At 39.9% G+C, this 21,257-nt stretch overlaps 1 protein-coding gene across 3 annotated transcripts in view; it reads right to left on the bottom strand.

Moving 5' to 3' along the window:
• The window catches only part of GRB2 (growth factor receptor bound protein 2), a 61,985-nt gene that overhangs the window by 8,035 nt on the left and 32,693 nt on the right, over positions 1 to 21,257 (bottom strand). For all 3 annotated transcript variants that reach the window (XM_037408165.1, XM_037408150.1, XM_037408158.1), the window contains one exon: positions 4,004 to 4,101. In XM_037408165.1, the coding sequence (XP_037264062.1) occupies positions 4,004 to 4,101 (98 nt within the window). The remainder of the gene's footprint in view (positions 1 to 4,003; positions 4,102 to 21,257) is intronic.

Genomic DNA, 21,257 nt, shown 5'->3' on the forward strand with positions numbered 1-21,257 from the left:
ACGGGATTCTTACCCACATTTACATCTGCATTTCCAAACTAATCCAAGATTAAAGGCAAGCAAGGGCTGAGTGAGTGGTAGGTCACATGGTGTGGGAAAAGCAGAACCATCTTCACAACCAAAAAGTACAGCTTTCAGTTCTGAGTAACAGATCACACAGGATAGAAGCACTTACCACAGCCTGTAAGCATGCAGATGATTGACCTTAGAGGAGAGCATTTACTAACAAGCTCCACTCATAAAGTTTACTTTCTACAGCGAAGGTTTTGGTGCAGCAGTAAGACAGAAGTTGCAGAACCCTCCCTGAAACAGTTGTTCTTAAAAGATGTCACAAAGTCACATCTTCCTCTCTAAGAGTAAGCTATCTCTAGAGATGAAGGAGGCCCAATTATTCGATTACCAGACTTGCCAGCTCCTGGTAGCTCTCACTAACTGCCTTCAATATCTGCTCACCACAGGAGGCTACACAAAAGCACATTCCTGTATTATATCAAGGTTGATGATGTATTTCTACTATATGCAACATACTCAATAAAACAGCTCTAGAACATCCCCCTTGTAAAAGGGGTATTCACTCTATTTAGCTATGCAGCTCCATTATGAAAAGCATTTTGGCACTGAAAATGATACATCTTGTGTTCAAACTTGGTTTCCGTGATCACCTATACGTGTTCTACTTGCAATGCTTGCTGTGTACTTTTTATCCCCTGGAATGGAAAAGAAAAGTTTTCTTTCACAACGATCCTATTTCCAGTGAAGAACAACAGGGCATTCAGTACTTTCTTGGTGGTTTAGCATCTGCGCCACTTCTCAGCACCCAAGGTGGCAGGGAGGGAGTGCCTACCTGTCTCTCACTGCACTCTGCTGCCTTCAAACTCAACCAAGAGAAATGTTTATGTGACACACCTTCAGAATTCCAAGGTAGTATTTTGTTTCCTGGGCTTTGGGCACAATTGTCATAAAGATAAGGAAGTCTTGATTTTTGCCTCTACCAAATGTTACATGCAGCAAGCTTTGTGTTATGTTTTTAGATATCTTGCCATAGTCCTTGTTTACAAAGTGTTTTCATTCTGTTTAGTTCTCAAATAATCTCCATTATTTACATATGACTTGGAAATGAAAGCCTCATCTTAAAAAACCCAAAACCCAAAACACCTCACCCATTTCTGTAAAACAGAAAGCAAGCCTGAAAGAGCTCAACAGAATGTCTATCATACTTCCTGAAGTATACCCTATTTTCCCCCTAAATTTTACTGAATCACTACAAACTAGAAGTGTATAATTCGACTGAAGGAAGTAACATTTCCAAAGCAGCAATATCAAGTTCTTATTCTGCCAGCTGTTTCTAAGGCACTGTAAACAGAAAGACTAAAAATTGTTCACAATTCTTGAACTCTCTTGAAGTTTTATGACCTTGTTACCGCTTAGCCAAAATAAAAGGAGCTTGAATTCTAAATAAAAAAAAAGATGAAAACCCCACAGATGAAAGAAACAAAGGAAAGTTATTTTGCAGGACTACTCTCTACTTAAGAACGCACTTCTACAGCATCAAGTATTGTGTACATATGAATCTTTGCTGCAGAATGACTGAAAAAAATAATAAAAATCACACATGGAGAATTAGGCCAAAGAAACTGTCCACAACACTGCCACAGCTTCCCTGCTGAAGGGCTGAGCTTGATAACACTTGTCTCCAGCTAGCTTTGTAATGTAAGTGAAACTCATCCAGTCAGCACCGCAAAACCAAATCCAGGCATTACTGCTGATGCTGCACAGCTAGAGGGAGATGCATTGATTGGTACAACACAAAGTTCACATTGCTTTCAGACTCGCTTCAATAGGCAGTTTGGCAATTCTTCTGCCTTTCCTTAGCACAATCACGTAGCTTGTCTGATTTCCTCCACATTAAGTTACGATATTGCAAAGTGAGACTGCAGCAGTTATCTTCAAGAAAAACAGATTACAAACACCCTGAGCACTCACACCGTGAGTCTGATCCAGGCTGCTTCCTAAACGGCAAATTCCTCCCCTGCCCCCTCCAAGAGAGAAAAGTAGTCCTGCCACCAAACCGCCCCGTTGTGCCTTCACAGGAAGCCTCCCTGCCCAGAGTTTCCTGCAGCTCTTCTCTGAGTGTCATGCCTCTGTCTACTTACATCTTGGCTTCGTTAACTGACGTGGCAATTCAGGTTAACGCTTCAGAACCCAGGTAACTCAGCTGGTGACCAAGGCGTGCCACATGTTCCTTTCAGCTTCATTTGTGATTAGTTACAAAGGAAGCTAAGATTTGCAAAATAGAAGCAAGAAACACTGCATTTAAGACTAGCTGTGGGGCTGGAGGATTTAGTCTCATATCCTAGGACAGGATTCAAAGCCATTTTCAGTTGCTTTCTTTCCAAACTTCCTTGAAAAGCCCTCACGCCACCTTCCCACAACTGAGAAAAGGAACATTCTCTTTCTCACTCCTAGTCAGCTGCCTGCAATTTGCTTTTTGTATGACCTGTCTGACTGGAGAGCTCTGCATTACAGCTAAGCAAACATTATACTATAAAAACTTTTGCATAATTTCCCAGGGTTGTTAATGTACTAGTTAAGACTCCCAGCACTGCTGACACACAGAGCTAACTCATCCAGCTGCCGTCAGCAGTTTAAACATCTTCAGAAAAGGTCAAATTAACTATGCTTAAAAACCACTAGCAAATTCACCCACTTGCAGGCTCAGATATTGTTCATTCCCTTTTGATATCAAAACTGAAAAAACTGACAGCTGTATCTCTCTCAAACAAAATACCTGCAAAACTGCTATAAGATGACGTATGATGATTCAAACCAAAGAGGGAGAAATGGCAATGAGAGAGAGATCCCCAGCAGACTAGCATGATCAGGGTAAACTAGACACGTTACTGCAGCAGACAAGGCTTTAAACAATTTCAGAATTTTGTGTGTTCTTGCTTCACTTCCCACTTGGCTGCACTAAAGCAGTATACCTCCTCTTCTTGGGGCACCGTCCCACAGAAGCTCCCTTCTCCCATTTCAAAAGGCCCCTTAGAAAAATAATTCTTTTTTGGATTTAACTGCAGTATCTTCATGATATAATCACAGTCAACAATTAACAAATCAATCATCAGTTTTTTGTAGGCAACAAACACTACAGCTTCTCGTAAAAACCCTAATTACAGGTTTTGCTGTTCCTTCCTAAACCTTTTCTCGCTTTTGAATCTGTTACCCAGAGCTTGCTGTTTTCTTGTTCAGATGTGCAAGGATCTCAAAGCTTGGCAGAACCAGAATTTAATAGAAGACAGCAGAAATATATGAACTAACGAAAGGCACATACCCATTCATGAAGTGCTACTATTTTCATATGCTAGATTCTTTACACTAAGAGGAAATGTTCAAATTAGTTACTCAAATACAGTTCTCTAGAGTTGCAAAACAATGCCAGTGTACTTGTATAACAGTACACACTCTCTGAGGTCAGTCTGTTTTGTGAGGAAGGTTTTGGACCAGATGACTGTTAGAGGTCCTGTCTGACCTAAACAGTTCTGAGATTCTATACTCAGGATTTGATGTAGACATACTAAGAATTCAGCTCCAAATATCCTTAAACATTTTTCTGGTGAGCTGTGAATCCACAATTTTTACTCTTATCTGCTATGCTAAGTAAAATAGAGAATCAACACAAGAACACAGTCGCTCTTTTTCCAGGGGCAGTGGTGGTGACAACTCTCTACCCCAGTGTTCTGCTGGTTTATGCCTGCCATTGCCAAGATAGTCCATCTGACCCTACAGCAAAACACCAGAAAAGTTTCCAAAAATACCCTGCTGTATAGCTAGCTGTGAAATGAGTTACAGTAAACAATACCACCAGAGATAACACTCTATAGCCATACATTTTGGTAGAAATGGCAAGGTATGCTTTGCAAAGTATTCAGCAGAAAACCTTCCTTCTGTGGAGAGGATGTGCAAAAGTAAAATCAAGGGAGCCTATCACCAAAGCTCTACTTACGGGTGTGGTTTCATTTCTATGTAGTTCTTGGGAATGAAGCCATCTTTTCCATTGAGTTCTGCCTTGTACCAATTCTGATCGCATTCTTCATTCAAAACCTGAAGGAAGCAAACAAAAAATAAGCTTTACACATTTCAAGACACAGCAAAAAACCGATGAAGGTACTAGCTTATTTTTCCCATTCTTGTTTCAGAGACTGCTCTTGTAAGATGAGCCTATTAAAAAAAAAACCTGTGCTAGTCATGCTACTCCACTGCATCTCATGAATGTTTGGAACTGTTGTGAAACAAAAAGCTGAATGAGTAATTTAAAATAGCCAAAGGATTTTAGTGCCAAAACCCCATGCTTTAGTGAGAAAGTCACTGTAAGTCCACAGGTACTTTTAACAGGGTAACTAGACTGAGATCCGTGCCAAAGATTAAGTTGTCTGTCATCACCAAAAACTCTGCCCAAAATCTGCAAGCCAAGAAATTCCATATCTTTATCACTTCTAACAATCGCTTTTTCCTGAATTCAGCTGACAAACCTGATGCTCTCAGCAGAAATGTGATTTTATCCAGCTTTTCTGCATTTGCACTGGTTGCACACTGAATATGTTAAAGATTCTAGGCAACATCTACATTATAAACCATTTTACAAGAAAACTCCCTCATGATGTTAGTACAGGCTCAGCTGCAGATCCAACTGACAGCTTCAGCTGGTTTTGCTGATACAAGTTAAAACCAGGTTAAATCAGACAGCATAAACAGTGACCTGCCTGTTGAGCATTTTTTATGTTAATAAAGTTAAATACATACAAACAACAAAAGTAGATAAACAAAGATGTCCGTCCCCCTCCCTTTAAAGGGATACTTTTCTTACTATAACTTTATTCTAAAACGAATGAAAGATCAGCAGTCACAACAGAGAAACCACAAGAACAAGTAGCTTTAAAAGCACAAATTGCTATTTCAAAGCATACTCGCTCTATAAACTTTGTTGTTTTATTTTTCATTGAAATTCTGCCAACTGGTACAGTGCAACAGGCAAGCCTGGTCCGCTAACTGAAAGTAGTCTCCCGAATAAAGTGGTATTATGTTCTGTAAATAAAGCCATGCTATAGTTTGAAACTACCTCCTCAAAAAGATATTATTTGGAGACATAGTACAGAACCTGCCTCCCCTTTAGAATTAAGCACCACACCACTGCTTTTCCCTGGACACTTTCATTCCTTCTCAGCTTCCTGAGGTTCTTCAAATTGGCGATAATGGCCAACAAAAGCTGAATCTGGTTTTGTTTTTTTTAAAAATATATATATACTTAAAGTCTCAAGTCACAAAAGTAGCACATCATTAGCATTGACTGAATGTGGGAAGATGAGGAAATGCAAAGAGAAAGAAAACATGAAGGCAGATCCAGAGATCACATACTACATACACACAGTTATGGTGAAGGTATCCACCAAAACCCCAAAATCTTCGTAAGCAATTATAGCAGTTTCTGATTCCCCCTCCCCCCCCAATCTCACTAAGTTTCTTTTTTGGAAAGGTGATGAGAGGAAACAAACAAACAAAAAACCTCAAAAGGAAAAGCAGACAAGAATTTACAGGTGCAGGCCTTAAAATTCTTACAGCTGATGGAAGTGCTTCAAACTCTAAACATCATAAGTTTGCTGCCTTTCAAAAATACATGACATATCAACACTTTGATCTGCCCCACTGTTGCCCACTACGTCTAAAAGAGAAGAACCTCAACACCTACCAAAATGAAATCCAGTAAAGCTAAAAAGAGAACAGAATCTGAATTTCCTCAGTGAATTACAGTGCGTAATGTTACCCGGCTGCTCCTTAACTCCCAAGTGAAGAGGCTGATGGTAGGATGGACATCCCGCGGGCAGCAGCACTTCCACTGGGGAACTCTCATAGTAGCAGGGACACATCTACAAAACTTGGGGTGAGCAAAGATATGTACCTTTATGGCCCAATTCAGGATATTTTCAGTGGAAGAGACTTTATATACTTAAAAGATCCTAAGTACTTTTATATGGATAAAAATATTGAAACTATCTTTTCTGCAGTTACTACTCTGGGCTCCAATTTATTTATTTACAAGCATTGTTTTAGCATGCATTACAGTTCAGCCATTTAGCAAGAATGATTTGACCACAGGTCATGAGCAGTTCAAGTGTGGCTCTGTTACAGGCTCTGAGGTAAAAGCTTGCACATGGAGAGTTGATGCACATCAGCTGACGTCTGCTGAACTGCCTCTAAGCAAGAAAATGGTGCACATCTTTCACAACCACTGTGCTGAGAGACAGACTTCTGTGCAGAAACTGATTCGACTCCAGAATACAAAATACAGGTAGGTAACACCAGCAGGCAGCTCTGGGATACTGAGCAAGGAATATGGAGATTAAAAACAGGTGTGTAAAAAAGCAAATTGCATAGACTAGGGAGACAGAGGGCACAGGTTGAAGCTCAGATCTGCAACTCAGTCACACAAAGATTTTGGCACATTGGCTTCAATGACCAGGAAGTTTGGCTGTTGTATACCTCGGCCACCATCACTAGACTCGTTTACAATGCAAGAGAAACAAATATGACACATTTTGATGTGATTTCTAATAAGCCAAATCTTATGTAATAACATGCATTCCTTTATCAAAGATAGCACAGATCAAACCTTTGACAAGATTGTGTACCACAAACTCATTTCATTACCAGTAGCAGTTAAGCGATATAGCAGTTTGTTCTTTTTCCAATCAAAAAACCCACCTGGTAAATTGTAGCTTCATATGAAGAACACTACCACATATTTGTGCTTTTGGCAGTAAGTATTAAAAATTATCAGAAATTCTAATGCCCAAATGTAAATTATTTTAATGAGTTTTATCTTGCTCTGAAGATATGCTAATGGATTTGGAGGAGCCAAATCACATAGGGCTTGGGGTACTCATTAATGCTTGGCCTGAAGCCAAATGCCATCGAGGGAGCATTGCTGAGGCATGCATTAAGCTTTCTGCCTGGGAAAAAAAAACCCAAACCAAAAAAAAAACCCCAAAAAACCAACAGCTCGATAAAAGGCCGAGTTAGGTGAACTGCCTACACATATGCATGTGCAACCTGTTCAGGGGACTTCTGCTGTAATAATGAATCCTCCACAGCTCCCCCCTTCAGTGGCTTTGTTTGCTCCAAGGACTTTTTCCTGCTTCACACCCCGACTGACTGACATATCTCCATAGCCAGTTGTCCTTTCTAGGACCGTTCAAACTAGCTGTCACAGCTCCATTCACACCCTGGCAAACGGCCAAACTATCCATGGCCTATATTATATACCAGGGAGCTTATACACACACAGTCACCCTGTAAACACCCTTGTTTTCCCCTTTCTGGGTCTTTCAGTGTGCACTCGTCCAGAGACATGGCATGTACTGTTTTGTTTACAAAGTTCCACGACCACGTATTTCAAGAGAAGTCACCTCCATAACACAGCTATCTGCAAAATCATTTTTTCTGACAGCCTCTTCAAGACACTGCTGGAGCAGCTCCCAATGCTTAGTAAAGCAAAAGTGACTTGTACTGAAGTACCTTAAATTCAGGACAACTTTGCAGTCATGTGCACAAGGCTGGAATTCTGCTGGCTGCTATGAAGTTCTGTAGCTATTATGACAACTATGGAAGAGTCATGTCAAATTTCAGCTTTCCAAAACAACTTATGCCACTAACATCCATTAGTGAAATACAACTAAAAAGTAAGTTGGGAGCATGCCTAAGAACTCTGCACTGGTGTATCCAGCTTAGACATTTACAGCTGACACTGCTCTCTCTTAAATTGTAAAGCCACTGAAATGAAAGAACTGACTTCAAGTAATTAAACCATTTTCCTGCAAAATATTTTAAGAAAAGCATCCAGTAAATCCATCTGTCCCATACCTCCAACTGGCCTTCAAGTGATTTCCAGAAAATAATTAAGATTAAAATTTATCATCTGGATACTTCAAAAAGTTATGCCTCTGAGAAAAATAAAGACTCTTGACTGAACTACAGTGATATTTTCCCAGACTTACCAAAACTATAAAATTTAGTCCAAGTACTGCACGTATCACTGGATTTTACTTTAAAATTTTCCCCAAGTAGAAATAGATACAGATAAATTCAGCAACAAAACAAAACTTAAAGATTCACTGCTCCAAACTGAAACAGCTTTGGAGTCTGCAAAAAAAACCGTAAAAGGAACACACACTTATTTTATCTCTACAACTGTTAAAACCCATTTTTTTTGTATAAGTCAAAACGTAAAGCGTTCCTCTGCAGCCAATCCCCTTGGCTGCTATAGATCTAATCAAGTCTATGCCAGAGGGACCCTTCCTTTCACACTGGGGCATCTGTGCCTGAGAGGAGGAAGAAGGAAGGATATTTTTAGCCACTACATTTGAACACATACTGCCATGTGATGTCCTCGGTCTGCAGTCAGCCCTGTTTCACAGTAGTAGTGGCTCAACTGCTGCCCCTCAGTTTCTTAGTTTGATAATAGACCTCTTATCAACAAAAGCCCATCTGTTCCCATGGAAATGGAGAAGGGGCACTGCTGAAGAACTGCACAAAGCAGTTCCCAAGTTTTAGCTAGAACAGTTCACACAGGCGTCCCCACCAATTTTCAATTCCATACCTAGTGAGTATTTCTAAGCACAGCTTTTCCGCCCCTGTGAATTGCTGCACCAGTCTTGATCCTCTCAAAACAACTTTCAGGAACACGCAGGCATTAAACTGGAACACAACAAGCAGGACTGGCATCTCAACTCTCAAGCTGACTCCCTTATGCAAACATGGAACTAAACATAAGGCCTCGAACATACTTACGTGCTTGCAAAGTTAGCCAAATTCATCAGAATACTTGAGTTTTGGAAAGACAAAACCCAAAAAACTTGTTCAGGGAGGGCTGAGTTTTGGCTGAACCTCTTCCTTTCCCTGAACTGTAAGTTTTCGGGATTTTTGCTGAGCTGGGTAACACAGCTGCTCAAGTACAACCTGTTAGCTGCTGATACAGTTTTTCTCCTTGACAAAGTTGCAGTAACACTGCCACAAAGAAAACAAGGAAACATTCCCAAAGTCTCAGGAATACAAGGAAAGTGCTCACAACACTCCAACTTGGGAAGGATTTAAAATTTTTAAAAGTGAACAAATGACTGAAAAGCAGCAATTCCGCAACTGGATTTTTAAGCCTGGAAATTACTTGTCCCAGGGTGGAATGGTGGTTGGGAGGCCAATTCTCACTTTCCCTAGAGGTGCTTTAACACAGCTTTTTATTTCAGAGAAAAATGGCTCCTTTTCTGCTTCAAGAAGAGAGGTACAAACTTGCTACAAAACCAGCAAGCACCCACTGCTTCAAGGGAAGCTACACCTGGATTCAACAAAGCAAGCTCACCACAGTCCATTATATGGCATTTTTCCTCACCACAAACTTGCTGCAAATGGCACCACAGGCTATTCAAAGTCACCTCTTCAGGGTTTTGCAGAAGACAACCCAAGACATGGCCTGGTAACCTGCAGCTCCCTGCCTCATCCTCATGTTGCACAAAATCCCTTAAACAAATGAATCTTCCTCAAGCTGGCTGCCTAACACCATCAACAAGGTGGCTCTGCAGTGGAAATGGCATCTTGTGGAAACCTAGGGTCATCTGCACATCAAATGGCACTGTAATTCAGGTCAAGTCAAATGAGACTTTTTCTGTTAGTGGTTTACTTGTCATGACACACAGTACAGTTCATTTTAACTATACATTCAATACAAAAAGATACATTAGATGATTAAGATTACTAGGTCAAGAACACAACTGCTAAAATACTTTATTTTTCAGATCAAAACCTAAAGCACCGTGTCTGGACATGCTTTAAGATTGTGAATACTTGCTCTCTAGGTAAATACAAAAACTGTTTAACAACCACTGAGCAAGCGTTAGTGGAAATAGCCACAGAAAGATTATTTCTTAAACTGCACTCAACTCCCTAGTATTACAATATTTAAATAATGCATGTAGATTTTAATAGAATGCAATAATGTGTTGTGGATACAGGTTTTCATTCTCACCCTCACCCCAATCCTCATTATCACTGTAGAAACACTTCTTCCACCCTTATCCTTTTAAAGGCACAAAAAGAGCACAAATATGAAGTGCAAGGACCCTTCTTCCCCACTCCTCAAGTGATGCTTTTGTCAGAAGCCTTATCTGAAGTGATGACTGCTACTTCAACACTGTGCACACACTGACTTTTCACATTGACAGTGTTTACCCCACCAGGCCAAGCAGCTGAAAGTAGGAATCAAGGAGAATACATTTTGAAGCTTTCCAAATCAAAAAGCTAGTACCTGGATCACATAGTACCGCCTTTAGACATATGTTCCTCTTAAAGAAACTAAGTTATTTCCATTCATCTTGACGGAACTTGGACACTAGTTCGAATATAAGACAAAGCTGAGAGGCAACAAACCAAAAATGACAATGAAAGTCACAGACCACAGCTGCTTTAGGATCTAAGCTCTTCCAAACTGTAAATAATATTGTGCTCCAAATCTATTGCACAAATCTACTCATTACTGGAGATTCATTCCATATAAATGTTTATAGGTAAATCTAGTATTCCCCAACCTTCAGAAAGGGTTGATGCGGAGAATTAGTTGGGTAAGATTACAGGGAACAATGTTACTTTTAACTACATGAGATAAAGGCAAGTTGCTATTACAATTCCATGCAATATTTCACCATGCAAAACTCCAGATAGAAAGGGATACAGTGGGTCAAGAAATCCACAGTAGCACTGGCTGGCAAGTAAAGTATGACATAAACTCAAGTCCAAAGAAAGGAACGTAGCTAGGAATTAGCATTCAAGCTTTCACTTCAAAACCATTTATTTTTTTTTTAAAATGTATGTAACACAAGGATACTTGAGGCAACTTGAAGTTAGCTGAGGTACAGTCAAGCCTAGCCACAAGGCCAGAACTCAGCACAGACTAACTTACCCTGCCTCTCAGGCCTTGCAAGTTTTGTACTACTACTTCCCCTCTGGCAAAAGCCTTCAATTATGAAGACTTATTTAAGATAATAGGAGAAAGAGAAAGAAGTAAAGACAGAACAATCTAGACAACAATTCTCTTTCCCTATGCCTCAACTTTTTTGGTTTATGTGGCACAAAGAGATGGGAGGAAAAAAAACCAGTATTCTAAAGTATATTGCAACAATCTCGAAAATGTCTGATGGAGACCCTGGAAGCAGTCAATAAAGCGCAAGGAACTTTGCCACAGGTCTTGTCTTCAACGAAGCATCCTTCTCTGTAGGAAGTTTACACAAGCACAAACCACAGAGGTAAAATGATAACAAATTCACCAGTTCTGCCTACATTGCTTGTGAAGGATAGCGAGACGACAGCCTCAGCAACTACAGAATTCTCTTGAAATCAGCCTGCCCACTATTACCACCTGTAGAAAGGTTAAGCTATAGATGACCACAAAGTGTATTTTCAAGAAGAATGCTGCAAAATCTCCATTATAGAAAGTAGCCTGCAGTAAAAATCAGCATTGGTGATTTTACAACCCAAACAAAAATAGCTTTACAGAGCTAGAAGTAGCTACAGCTAGTGTTCTAATTAGGCTTCCCCTCATCTAAGAGACTCCCAAGTGTTTCAGTAACAGCAGTGACTCTCAGAAGTGAGATTCATTTTATGTTCAGCAACTTTTATGGTGCTTAACTGTAGGCTAATTCTGATGAACTTCATAACATAAGGATGACTGTTCAACATTTGGATGCTGCAATGAATGCACTGCCTCATTTCAGGGCTTGATCAAAACGGAATGCAAAAAAAGTAAAAAGATTGTTATCACAGCATAAGCTCCACATGTAGAGAGAGAATGCTATGGGATTCACAAGAAGTGTTTCTTAAAAAGAGGAAGGGGAGTGTTGTTTTTCCCTAACAGGCCAAGGGTTAGTTTACAGTGACTAAAGACCAGGACCAGCCGCGTTTTGTAACTAGCTGTAGTGCTCAGGATGTTATCACGGAAACAGAAGACAAAACATCCTTCCCTAATCTCAAACCCAATCCACATCGAATTTGGAAGCATTGAAGAGCACAGCGTTTTGTCAGTTTTCTGTTGTGCAGTGTGGATTAGTTTACTCAGGTACTAGTGGGACGGTCACCTGCTTGCAAATGAGTGTCTTTCCTCACTGAGTTTTTATTTTAAAAGTAAACAGAGTAGCACTGGTTTTTTTAGGTTTAAGCAGGATCCCAAAAGAACCATAAGTGAAACACACAAACAGAACAGGTCAAGGAAGTTCTGAAGCCTAGAGAGCTCTATGCTATCCTCCCCTCTTTTTTTATTGAGGAAAGAAAACAGCCTTGAATTCAGAGTATAAACCTGCTCTATTTGGGAAAGGTTCACAATCCAAAACCACATCCCAGAATAACCCAAATGCATATATGCACATCTGTACGTAAAGAACAAGGTATACATTGCCTTAAGCATCTAAATAAACCCTCGATTTTGAGAAGAAAAATTTTGAAAGAACTACTTTTACCTAGTGGTCAGATTAAGGTCTCCTGGTTTCTATTCCTGCATCTGCTGCTAACACAAATGCTATATATTCCAGGCCATCTTAAAAGAGGGGCTCTTTGTGGCTACCCCTTCAAGATTAGCAACATGGATAGCAAGCATAAAACACATCTGTTATCATATGCTCTAGACTGTTTATCCAAGTACAACCAACTACAGCTTTTCAGGCCCTTAATAAAATTGTTAGGCTTTTGTAAGAGTTCTTGGCACAAGCTCTGAGGGATGAAGGTTGAAAGTCACTCCACCAGAAAATAATAATAATAAAAAAAATAAAAATCAAGCATTCCAATGAGAGTGTTTCAGAGTTGCTTTCAAGCTTAACAGAGAAACCCTGCAGAAACACCAGCAGTGGTCTTGTGGCAGTTTGCAAGCGTATCAAAATCACACATTTCTCACTCAACTTCTCTCATCATGCTGCCTCTGGTGTAAACCATGACTTGATGGTGCATACCAAACAGAAAAACTGAAAAAGGTAATGAAGAACAAGCAATCATAACATGTGCTTGTCATTCCAGCTGTGGTTGCCCTTTCAGAGCTTTATAATACAAATGAAGCTGGTCACATACAGTGAAAGTGAAAAATACCCAGGGGAAATACACATGCATGACAGTCCATAAATCAGGCTAGATTGATAGCTTGTGAAATCCATTCTTAATCTGCTTTGTGGAACCATTGTGCTTGAATACCCTATAGTTCCTATTTCTATTTGCATATGTCCTATTTTGTCCTCACGTCTCTTACTAAAATGTGCTGCCAGAGATTGTATTTCTCACCATCTCTGAGGAAGCAGACACACCTGCCTCACAGAGACAGGGACAAGTCCTCTGTGACTATACAACACAGCTACTGGCTCCAAAAGACCAAGACCTTTGCTAGTCATCCCACACGTTGCCTTTAAAGACACTACAGCAGCCAACTACTAAAACATTCACTAGAGGACAAAGAAAGGCTTGCACTTCATTGAAGAACAGGATATTACAACTGTTACAACCAGCTCTAACCATCTCATGCTTGCTACCCCAAACCTCTACACATATAAGATCTCCAGAACTCCTCAATCAAGAATGAAATATAAGAAATTCCAAATTTAAGACAGTTGTGCTTTCTATTCCTCCAAATGGAGGATGTGTGCCATTCTCTCTGCTGTACTTCATTGCCCAAGAAACCACCATGTCCAACACTCCACTCCTGTATTTTCATTCTTAATTACTGGTTTTCCTAGCACACAAACTCGAGTAATTTACCTATCACTTTTAACCAGATAAGAACAGTTATTTGTGGAGTGACATTGAGTAACTGCTCCATGTAAGAACCATCACATGGAGCAAGAGCTATTACAGCCATTTTAATGCTTGTACACAACCGAATTGCTATGTTGTACATAAGTAACAGCAGGTTAAAGTCTAAAAGAACGTGTTATAGATGACAAACTGCTTATGAACAGCTGTGCAATGCAAACCTTCAAAGAAGATGACTGTAGCCACTGAAGCTGAACATTGTTCAGTTCACTTGGCATTCTGCAAAAATACTGCACCACATAAGGTAAACTCTACCCCCCTGCTAGAAAAGCTGGGCAGGAAGAAACATAATTACTAGTGGAACATCCTGGACTTAAACTTTGATCAGAAATTTAGAGTGTGTGACCAAAGGGCAGCTTTATAATAGTCTTGTAGACTTCAAACTACAGAGCTCCACAGCCAAGGCCCTGCGTGCACTGCGTGGAAGAGTTTCTTTGCATGTTGTACAGGTATTACAGCCCTATCTATACATCTCATTACGAGTTTTGCTTGCCTTCAAGACTGTGACACCACATCGGTACCAGCTGGTTTTCCACTGTAACGTTTGGGGTATTTTCAGAGGAACTGATACCTAGCTACTTATTCCCCATGCTTGCTGTAGTTGATTATTTCTGCCTCAGCATATGACAGTACATTAATCCTTGTTTTAGAATATGTTTCTTCAAAACATCAAGATGGGTTTATATATGCTGAAGACAATTCAAAACTCAACTAATAATCACCACAAATATTATAAGCATGCTCAGTTTCATCACTCAGTTCATTAATACAATATTATCACACCTGAGATTATATTGTGGAAGACACCCAAGAGCCTTCAAATGCAACAGCAAACCACTGCTACCTAAGCTTCGATTATGGCTTTCCAACTATCTTCACAATCCCTCCTACAGTAGGTTTCACATAGATGAGTTCTTCCTGGTTGCTTATAAAACAGGCTGCCCATGTTAGTGGACTACTAGGCTTGACACCCCAGGATGCACTGGCAAGTTTAAGTGACTTAACAACATGTCTAAAGACATTATGAAAACTGCGGTCTTCATGCACTTTGAAAACCTGGAAAAAGCTTACAGAAAAAATGCACATGCCTTGCACTGACAACCAGACTACCTGGCGAGAAGCAAGACAGATACTAATGTTAACTGCCTGTTAGAAAGCAAGCCAGAAGGAAAAAAAGGTTGCCCAAAACCACTACCAAAACTCCACTACATTTCAGTGGTAGATACAATTAGAAACACTATCTGCTACAATTTAAAGCACACTAGGAAAAGATACAATCTGTAAAGGCCTTAAAGAAAACTTTCAAAAGTGTTCAAAAGACAGACTTTCATTTTTTGCTTTTAAAGGAAGTAAATTAACTTGGTCTGCAGCTGCTCTATCTCATTTTTCCAGCGAAAAAGCTATTGCAACTACACCAGCAAAAGGTCCAACACGCTTCTAAAGATCAAGACAAGTGGCAGATTCCAGCTGAGTATTAGCAACATTACATGGAGGGGGGTGGGGGGAGAGGCTTTCAGTACAATTGGCATCTATTTACAAAATACATAATCTTAAAATTATTTTTTGCTTTAAGCATGTGGCTTTGTTTAAACTGTTATATTACAGTATTTAGTATGCATTCATTTTACAGCGCGGACCAGTTAATAAAGCAATGAAAAACCTTAACTTTGCTTAATATGGTTTTAAAATTTAAAGACTTCAGGATTCTGCTAGCATAGATTCTTGCATTTAAAATAATTTGCTTAATATTTAATATCATTGTAAATTTTACAGAATGTGAAACAGTCTTACTCAGCTCTTAGAGAAAATATCAGGAATAACACTGGCAACTAAGTATCTATAGAACTAAGTTCCCCACGTTAATTACACCTGATACACCATATTAAAAAAAGGCATATATTTGAAAAGCTACGCAACACTTTAGTTATCCTGGTATTACTGAATTTTTTGTACTTTTAAAGTCTCTTAGCAATGGTCCTCAAAAAACACAGTTGTTAAGTTGTACCTTGAGAGGTGGAACACTTCCTCAGCTAAACACAGAGCTGTAAGCCAAAATCCAGATGACTTAAGCCTGCATCCCAGAACAAGGATGTCTGCAGGTATCTCTCCAAACAGCCATCAATGAAATTGTTAATACGGATATTGTACACACCTTGGCCTCAGAATTAACAATCTTACTCATTAATTCGTACTTCTGAGCATGAATTTCTACCCAGGTACAAGCTCAGTTTGTTATCAGTTTGTAGTGCCCAGCAGTACATTTGAGTTGGTTTACGCAGTCACTGCTGTGTGGCTGCACCCTCCCACACACACTCCCCGCAGTGGTAACAAGCTCTTGTGGGGCCCAACAAATTGGGGAACTAATCTGCAAAACAGTTTAGAGAGGTGGTGTATTCTTCACCTGTCTCAGTTCGCTGGTTGGCTTACACAGATTATACCAGCAAGTGCAGGGTACAACTTGAACCGAAGCAAGCGACTGAGGAGCCAGGAAGGAAAGGACCAGGGCAGGACTGCTCCAAGAGGCACTGCCATGAAGGAAACACCCTTCGTTCCCATTTCAAAAGACACAAAAAATGCCTGCTCTACAATTCTTGCAGACAACCAACCCCAAAACTTACATACGCAAGAATTAATAGTTCCACTTATTTACAGTTTTATCTAGGCAGGGTTAAACAAAGCAGACCATGGGAAGAGGGGGACAAGGGTTCAAGAAAGAGCACGTGAGTAGTCCCGCAATGGGGCAGCAAAAAACCAAGACTTGACTGCGAGGGGGAGGAAGGGAAATGGGGAAGCAGGAACGAGGGACTCCGCTGAGGCTTACAGAGGTATTTGTGTCTTCTGATGACAGGCTTATTTGGGCAAGTGTTAAGACAGCTTCCCCCCCCCCCCCCCCCCCCCCAAGCTGTAGACAAACCGAAGCCGGGAGCTTTAATGGACAAGACGGAAAGAAAAGTTAACTTCAGCTCAACCAGCTTGATTAAGCTCAGCCTCATACTGATCTTGGCAAGAGACATCTAAAGATTTCTGCAGCACAGGCAGAAAACCCACAGACTTTATGCATGAAACAGCTATCAAGTTCAGGGATGCTTACAAGAAATACTGGTGGCCTGATCAATACTCTTATTCTGCTCCATACTTTCAACAATGACAGCTGTTGGTCCTTCTGACAAGTTTAATTCTTTACGGGTTACATCAGTGACATGCAGAGCAGAAGTCATCCTTTCCATCCAACTACACTTTGTGAAACTGCACACAAGAAAGAGCAAGGCTTTTGACCAGATGTTTAAAAATTACGTGTTAATACCAAGGCACAAAACTCAAAACCTTTTAGACACAGGATGTCAAGCAAGTGTTAACTGCAATATCCTTTCTGCAGCAACCAAAGAATCAGTATTTATTATGATCAATATTTACTCATTTCTTGCATACCTAAGACAAACGTGTACTTTTCTGTCAGTCCCTAGAGCATACTCTGCAATTTGCATTTGAAAGTACAGAAGAAGGAAAAGCCCATGTTCCACTGCTTTGAGACAGCTGCCCCAAATGTCATCACTGTTCGGTTCAGACCCCAGCTGCAAAGGCTGATCACTTTGGCTAATGAAGCTGCAGCCTGCTATTTCCCGTCAGCACCAGCAAGGTTTCATAGCCTCAGTGATCTAAGAATAGTATTATCACCATCTGTTTGAACTGCATTTTCCCCAACTTCAAACTGCATCATTAACTTCCCAACCAGGCATTTCAATCCCTATCCTACTGAAAAAGTGAAGTAAACTGTGTTCAAATCTCATTTTGAGATTAAAAATGAAAATTACTTTTATAAGGTCCACATAGGATTTTATGAGCAACCAGTGCTGTGGACAGGATCTGAGATTCCCTCCATGAACAACTGTCAGTCCACGCAAAGAAGCCGTATTTCCTATCATTGTTAGGATGGGCAACAGCAATTGCATCTGCATTTTTAGGAAAGCTCTAGCCATAAAACGTACCAGGCATACTGATGGAGAACAAAATTATATAAATGCTTGTGGGACAGAAGACATAGATTAAGCAGACTTCACAGACTAGCAAAATGGACAAGACTAACCAGTGGTAATTAGACCAGAAAACAGAACTTAAAACACTGCAGAAAGCCCCTCCACTTTTCTACTATGTTATGAAAAATCAGCCTCCAATCTCAAGGCTATGTGAATCTTTCAGATGCAAGGCTTACTGCCGTTGCCTTAAACCAACAGATACCACAAATTAAAGGCTTGCCTCATCAATGCAAAGCTTCCACAACTCTGCTAGAATTTTATGCAGGAGACTCATGTTCTTGTCATGAGAAGACATGAGACAAAAAGAGACAACCTTCTACTCAGACTGACGGCAATCTATCCTCTGCTTTGTCAGGAATGAAGTTCAGGGTAGGAAAAAGAAAAAGTTTTGCATTTGCTACAGTAAGGGTTCTTTGTGCTCATTTGAATTATCCTCCTCTTACAATAGAAGAGATATGACTCATATCAAATGTCAAAGTCAACGAACCCTCAACATCTTTATTTTTCCTTCAACCCTTTACAGCTCCTCACAGAAGTTATTACTGGGGGAGTGTCACAGCAACAGCCCTTACATCACCATCTATTCCCCCTTCCTCCTCCACTACCCCAAATGGAACTGGTATGCTATCACTAAGCCAGCTCATGTAATTCTTTATTCTTTGCAATTTCCTACCTCTCATTTGAAAAACAAATACATCACTGTTATCTAAAAATATATTAAAACTTTGCCAGCAACTCAGTGCTCAAAGCAAAACAACCATCACCACCCAGCGTGAATGCACAATAGAAGCAGCATTTCTGGTACGGCAAATTTTTAAGGAGTTCTTGAGAACAGTAAGAAAAATAATTCAAGTTACAAAAATAAAGGGCTGCTCTATAATCACCAAGAGAATGCTGCTTTGCTATCATGAGACTCAGCCAAATGTATAGCCTGAGGGCAGGAACGAAGACTGCAGTCTGACTGCAGTGAAAGCTTTCAGCAGTAATGCCAGTCACCTTAGGGTATGCCGATCCAGCTCCCAGGCCAAAGTTGGGCTCCCCCCAGTGCAGCCAGCACAACTACTTTAAACCAAATCAAAACCAAACTTAACTAAAAAAAACCCACCCCAAACAAACAAACCAAAAAACAACAACAAACCCCTCTCTGCTCCAGGACCAGTTCACAGTGCAACTCTTATTAACGTCTGCACTACCACAAGTAAGAGTGACACACAAAACAGCATATCCTGTTTGTAAAACTAAGACATGTCCCCAAGGCAGTGATTCCACAAGTGAAGTTTGTGACAGATCTAAGTTAAGCTTCTTGCAGTACTTTGTCCCCTCCAGCCATTCATGCCCACCTCTGCACTCCCCATTCCCAGCCCAAGTGTTTGAGAAGTTAGTCAAGACTCAACAGGCTGAAGAAAAAAAACCCATGATTTGCAGGGGCTCCATTTTAAGTGACTTTTGTATCAACAGAGCACTGGAATTAGCAACTAGAGGAAAAGCTCAAGTGGTCCCTGTACTACAAGACAATGAAGCCTTAATTAAGAGTTACGTGCTCAATGTACTACAATGCTGCAGTTGGGGCAGCAACTTCAGTGACATTCCTGCATCTCATGGCTTTCTCTACACAAAACCAGGTGTAATAATATACACCATTCTACAAAGGTCCAATTTAGATGACCTATAAAACCAACAGAACACATACATAAGCAGAATGAACTTGCTTCCTTCTATCCCAGCTCTGATGTACTAAGAAATTTTTTTCCTTCCTTTCCAATCTTCTTCCTTGTCCTCCAAATTCAACTTTAGGATAGAAACTGGAAAACATGTTTGATGTTCAAAGATGACCATCCATCAGTGTAGTGCAATAAAATCTCAAATACCCTATGAATCCGTTTGAGCAGGAATTAGAATATAATATAAATCTCTTAAGAGAGAATCGTAGTTGCTTTTTAACTCCCACAATCAGCAGCTGTCATTTTGCTTTCTTTTCATTTACAGGCCTGAAGAAGCAGTAACACTTGTTTCGTAATTGGTACCTGAAACTGCAGAAAGGATCGTGCTTCCTCCACAAGTTTAAGACAAAGACCTCTTGTAATCCTCAAAGTCCACAAGACAATGTCTGTGTTAATGTTCTTAGTAAAATGTATTAGCTCAGTACAGAAAAAGAGTTCCTTTCTCCATCACTGACTAGAAAGGTAACCCCTTAAATCAATTAAAGTTGACCTCCCAGTAACAATAGGAAAGTTGTGCTGTAGATACTGAAATACTAGAGAATTCTGTGCTCCAGTTCAGCTGTCCCTTCTTCATTTAAAATACACAGCTACGTATTTTCCAGCGTCTTGCATTCACTGCTGTGTACTTGTAATGAGATCAGGAGACACTCCATTAACTTTTATATTTTTGCGTGTCAAACACTGGGACAAAACTCTGGAAAATCCCATTTCTTTTCAGAAAAACTAGAAAAAAAATATTCTGACCTATCATGAACTAAAGATCTCCAGAAGGGGCTCTTATTTTAGATACCACAAAGCATTAAACTGAAAATGGAATTCTTAATAACCATTACTTATTTGCTGTCATATATATAGGGGGAATTTCATGCTTTGTAACTCAAATGAGTTTTACTCATCATTTTAGAAAATCTGCTTAGATGAAAAGACCCCACCCAACCACCACTCAAAAACCCCAACAAAGTGTATTACTTCAAGTAGAAAAGTCTTTAAGAGCTTGGTTATTTCAGGATGATATAAACATTTAATCTGAAGTTTGCTGAACACGCCTCAACTACCTTTTCACTAGATTTTTTGTAGCTGTTGAAGAAAGGGTTAAAACCAGGACATTTTCAAATCTAGACACTAAGTGTAATGAGATCAGAATAATAAGATTACCATAATCTGCCTCACACACATAGCTAGGATCAGCCCTAATCTCTTCATTTTGAGACAGATGGCAAAAGCATGAAATCAGAGATAACAGGAGGCCAATTTCCTAGAATAGGCAGTTTTTCAAGGTTCACCATAGCTGTAAGTCAATATTTTTCTAGATTTGTACCTATTTAACCAATTTGAACATAACAGATGGGAAGGAAGAACCAGGCATCTCCAAATCCATACCATAAACAGTAAGAAAAAGTAATACATCAATGTAATTTTAATATGTTGCAGAATATTAAAAGACTAAGAGACTAATTTACGGAGCCAATACCATTCCCAGATGCTTTAAACTGGAAAGACAGTGAGTAACAACCAATTATGTGAAAAACAAAGATCTCAAAACCGCTCATGACTAGAGACTGCTTATTGATTTTTACTATAAGGTGGATAAACACTGTTAAGATAGCAATTTGCATCTGCA

Source organism: Falco rusticolus, chromosome 1 (assembly GCF_015220075.1).
Source record: "Falco rusticolus isolate bFalRus1 chromosome 1, bFalRus1.pri, whole genome shotgun sequence".
NCBI classification, from domain to species: Eukaryota; Metazoa; Chordata; class Aves; order Falconiformes; family Falconidae; genus Falco; species Falco rusticolus.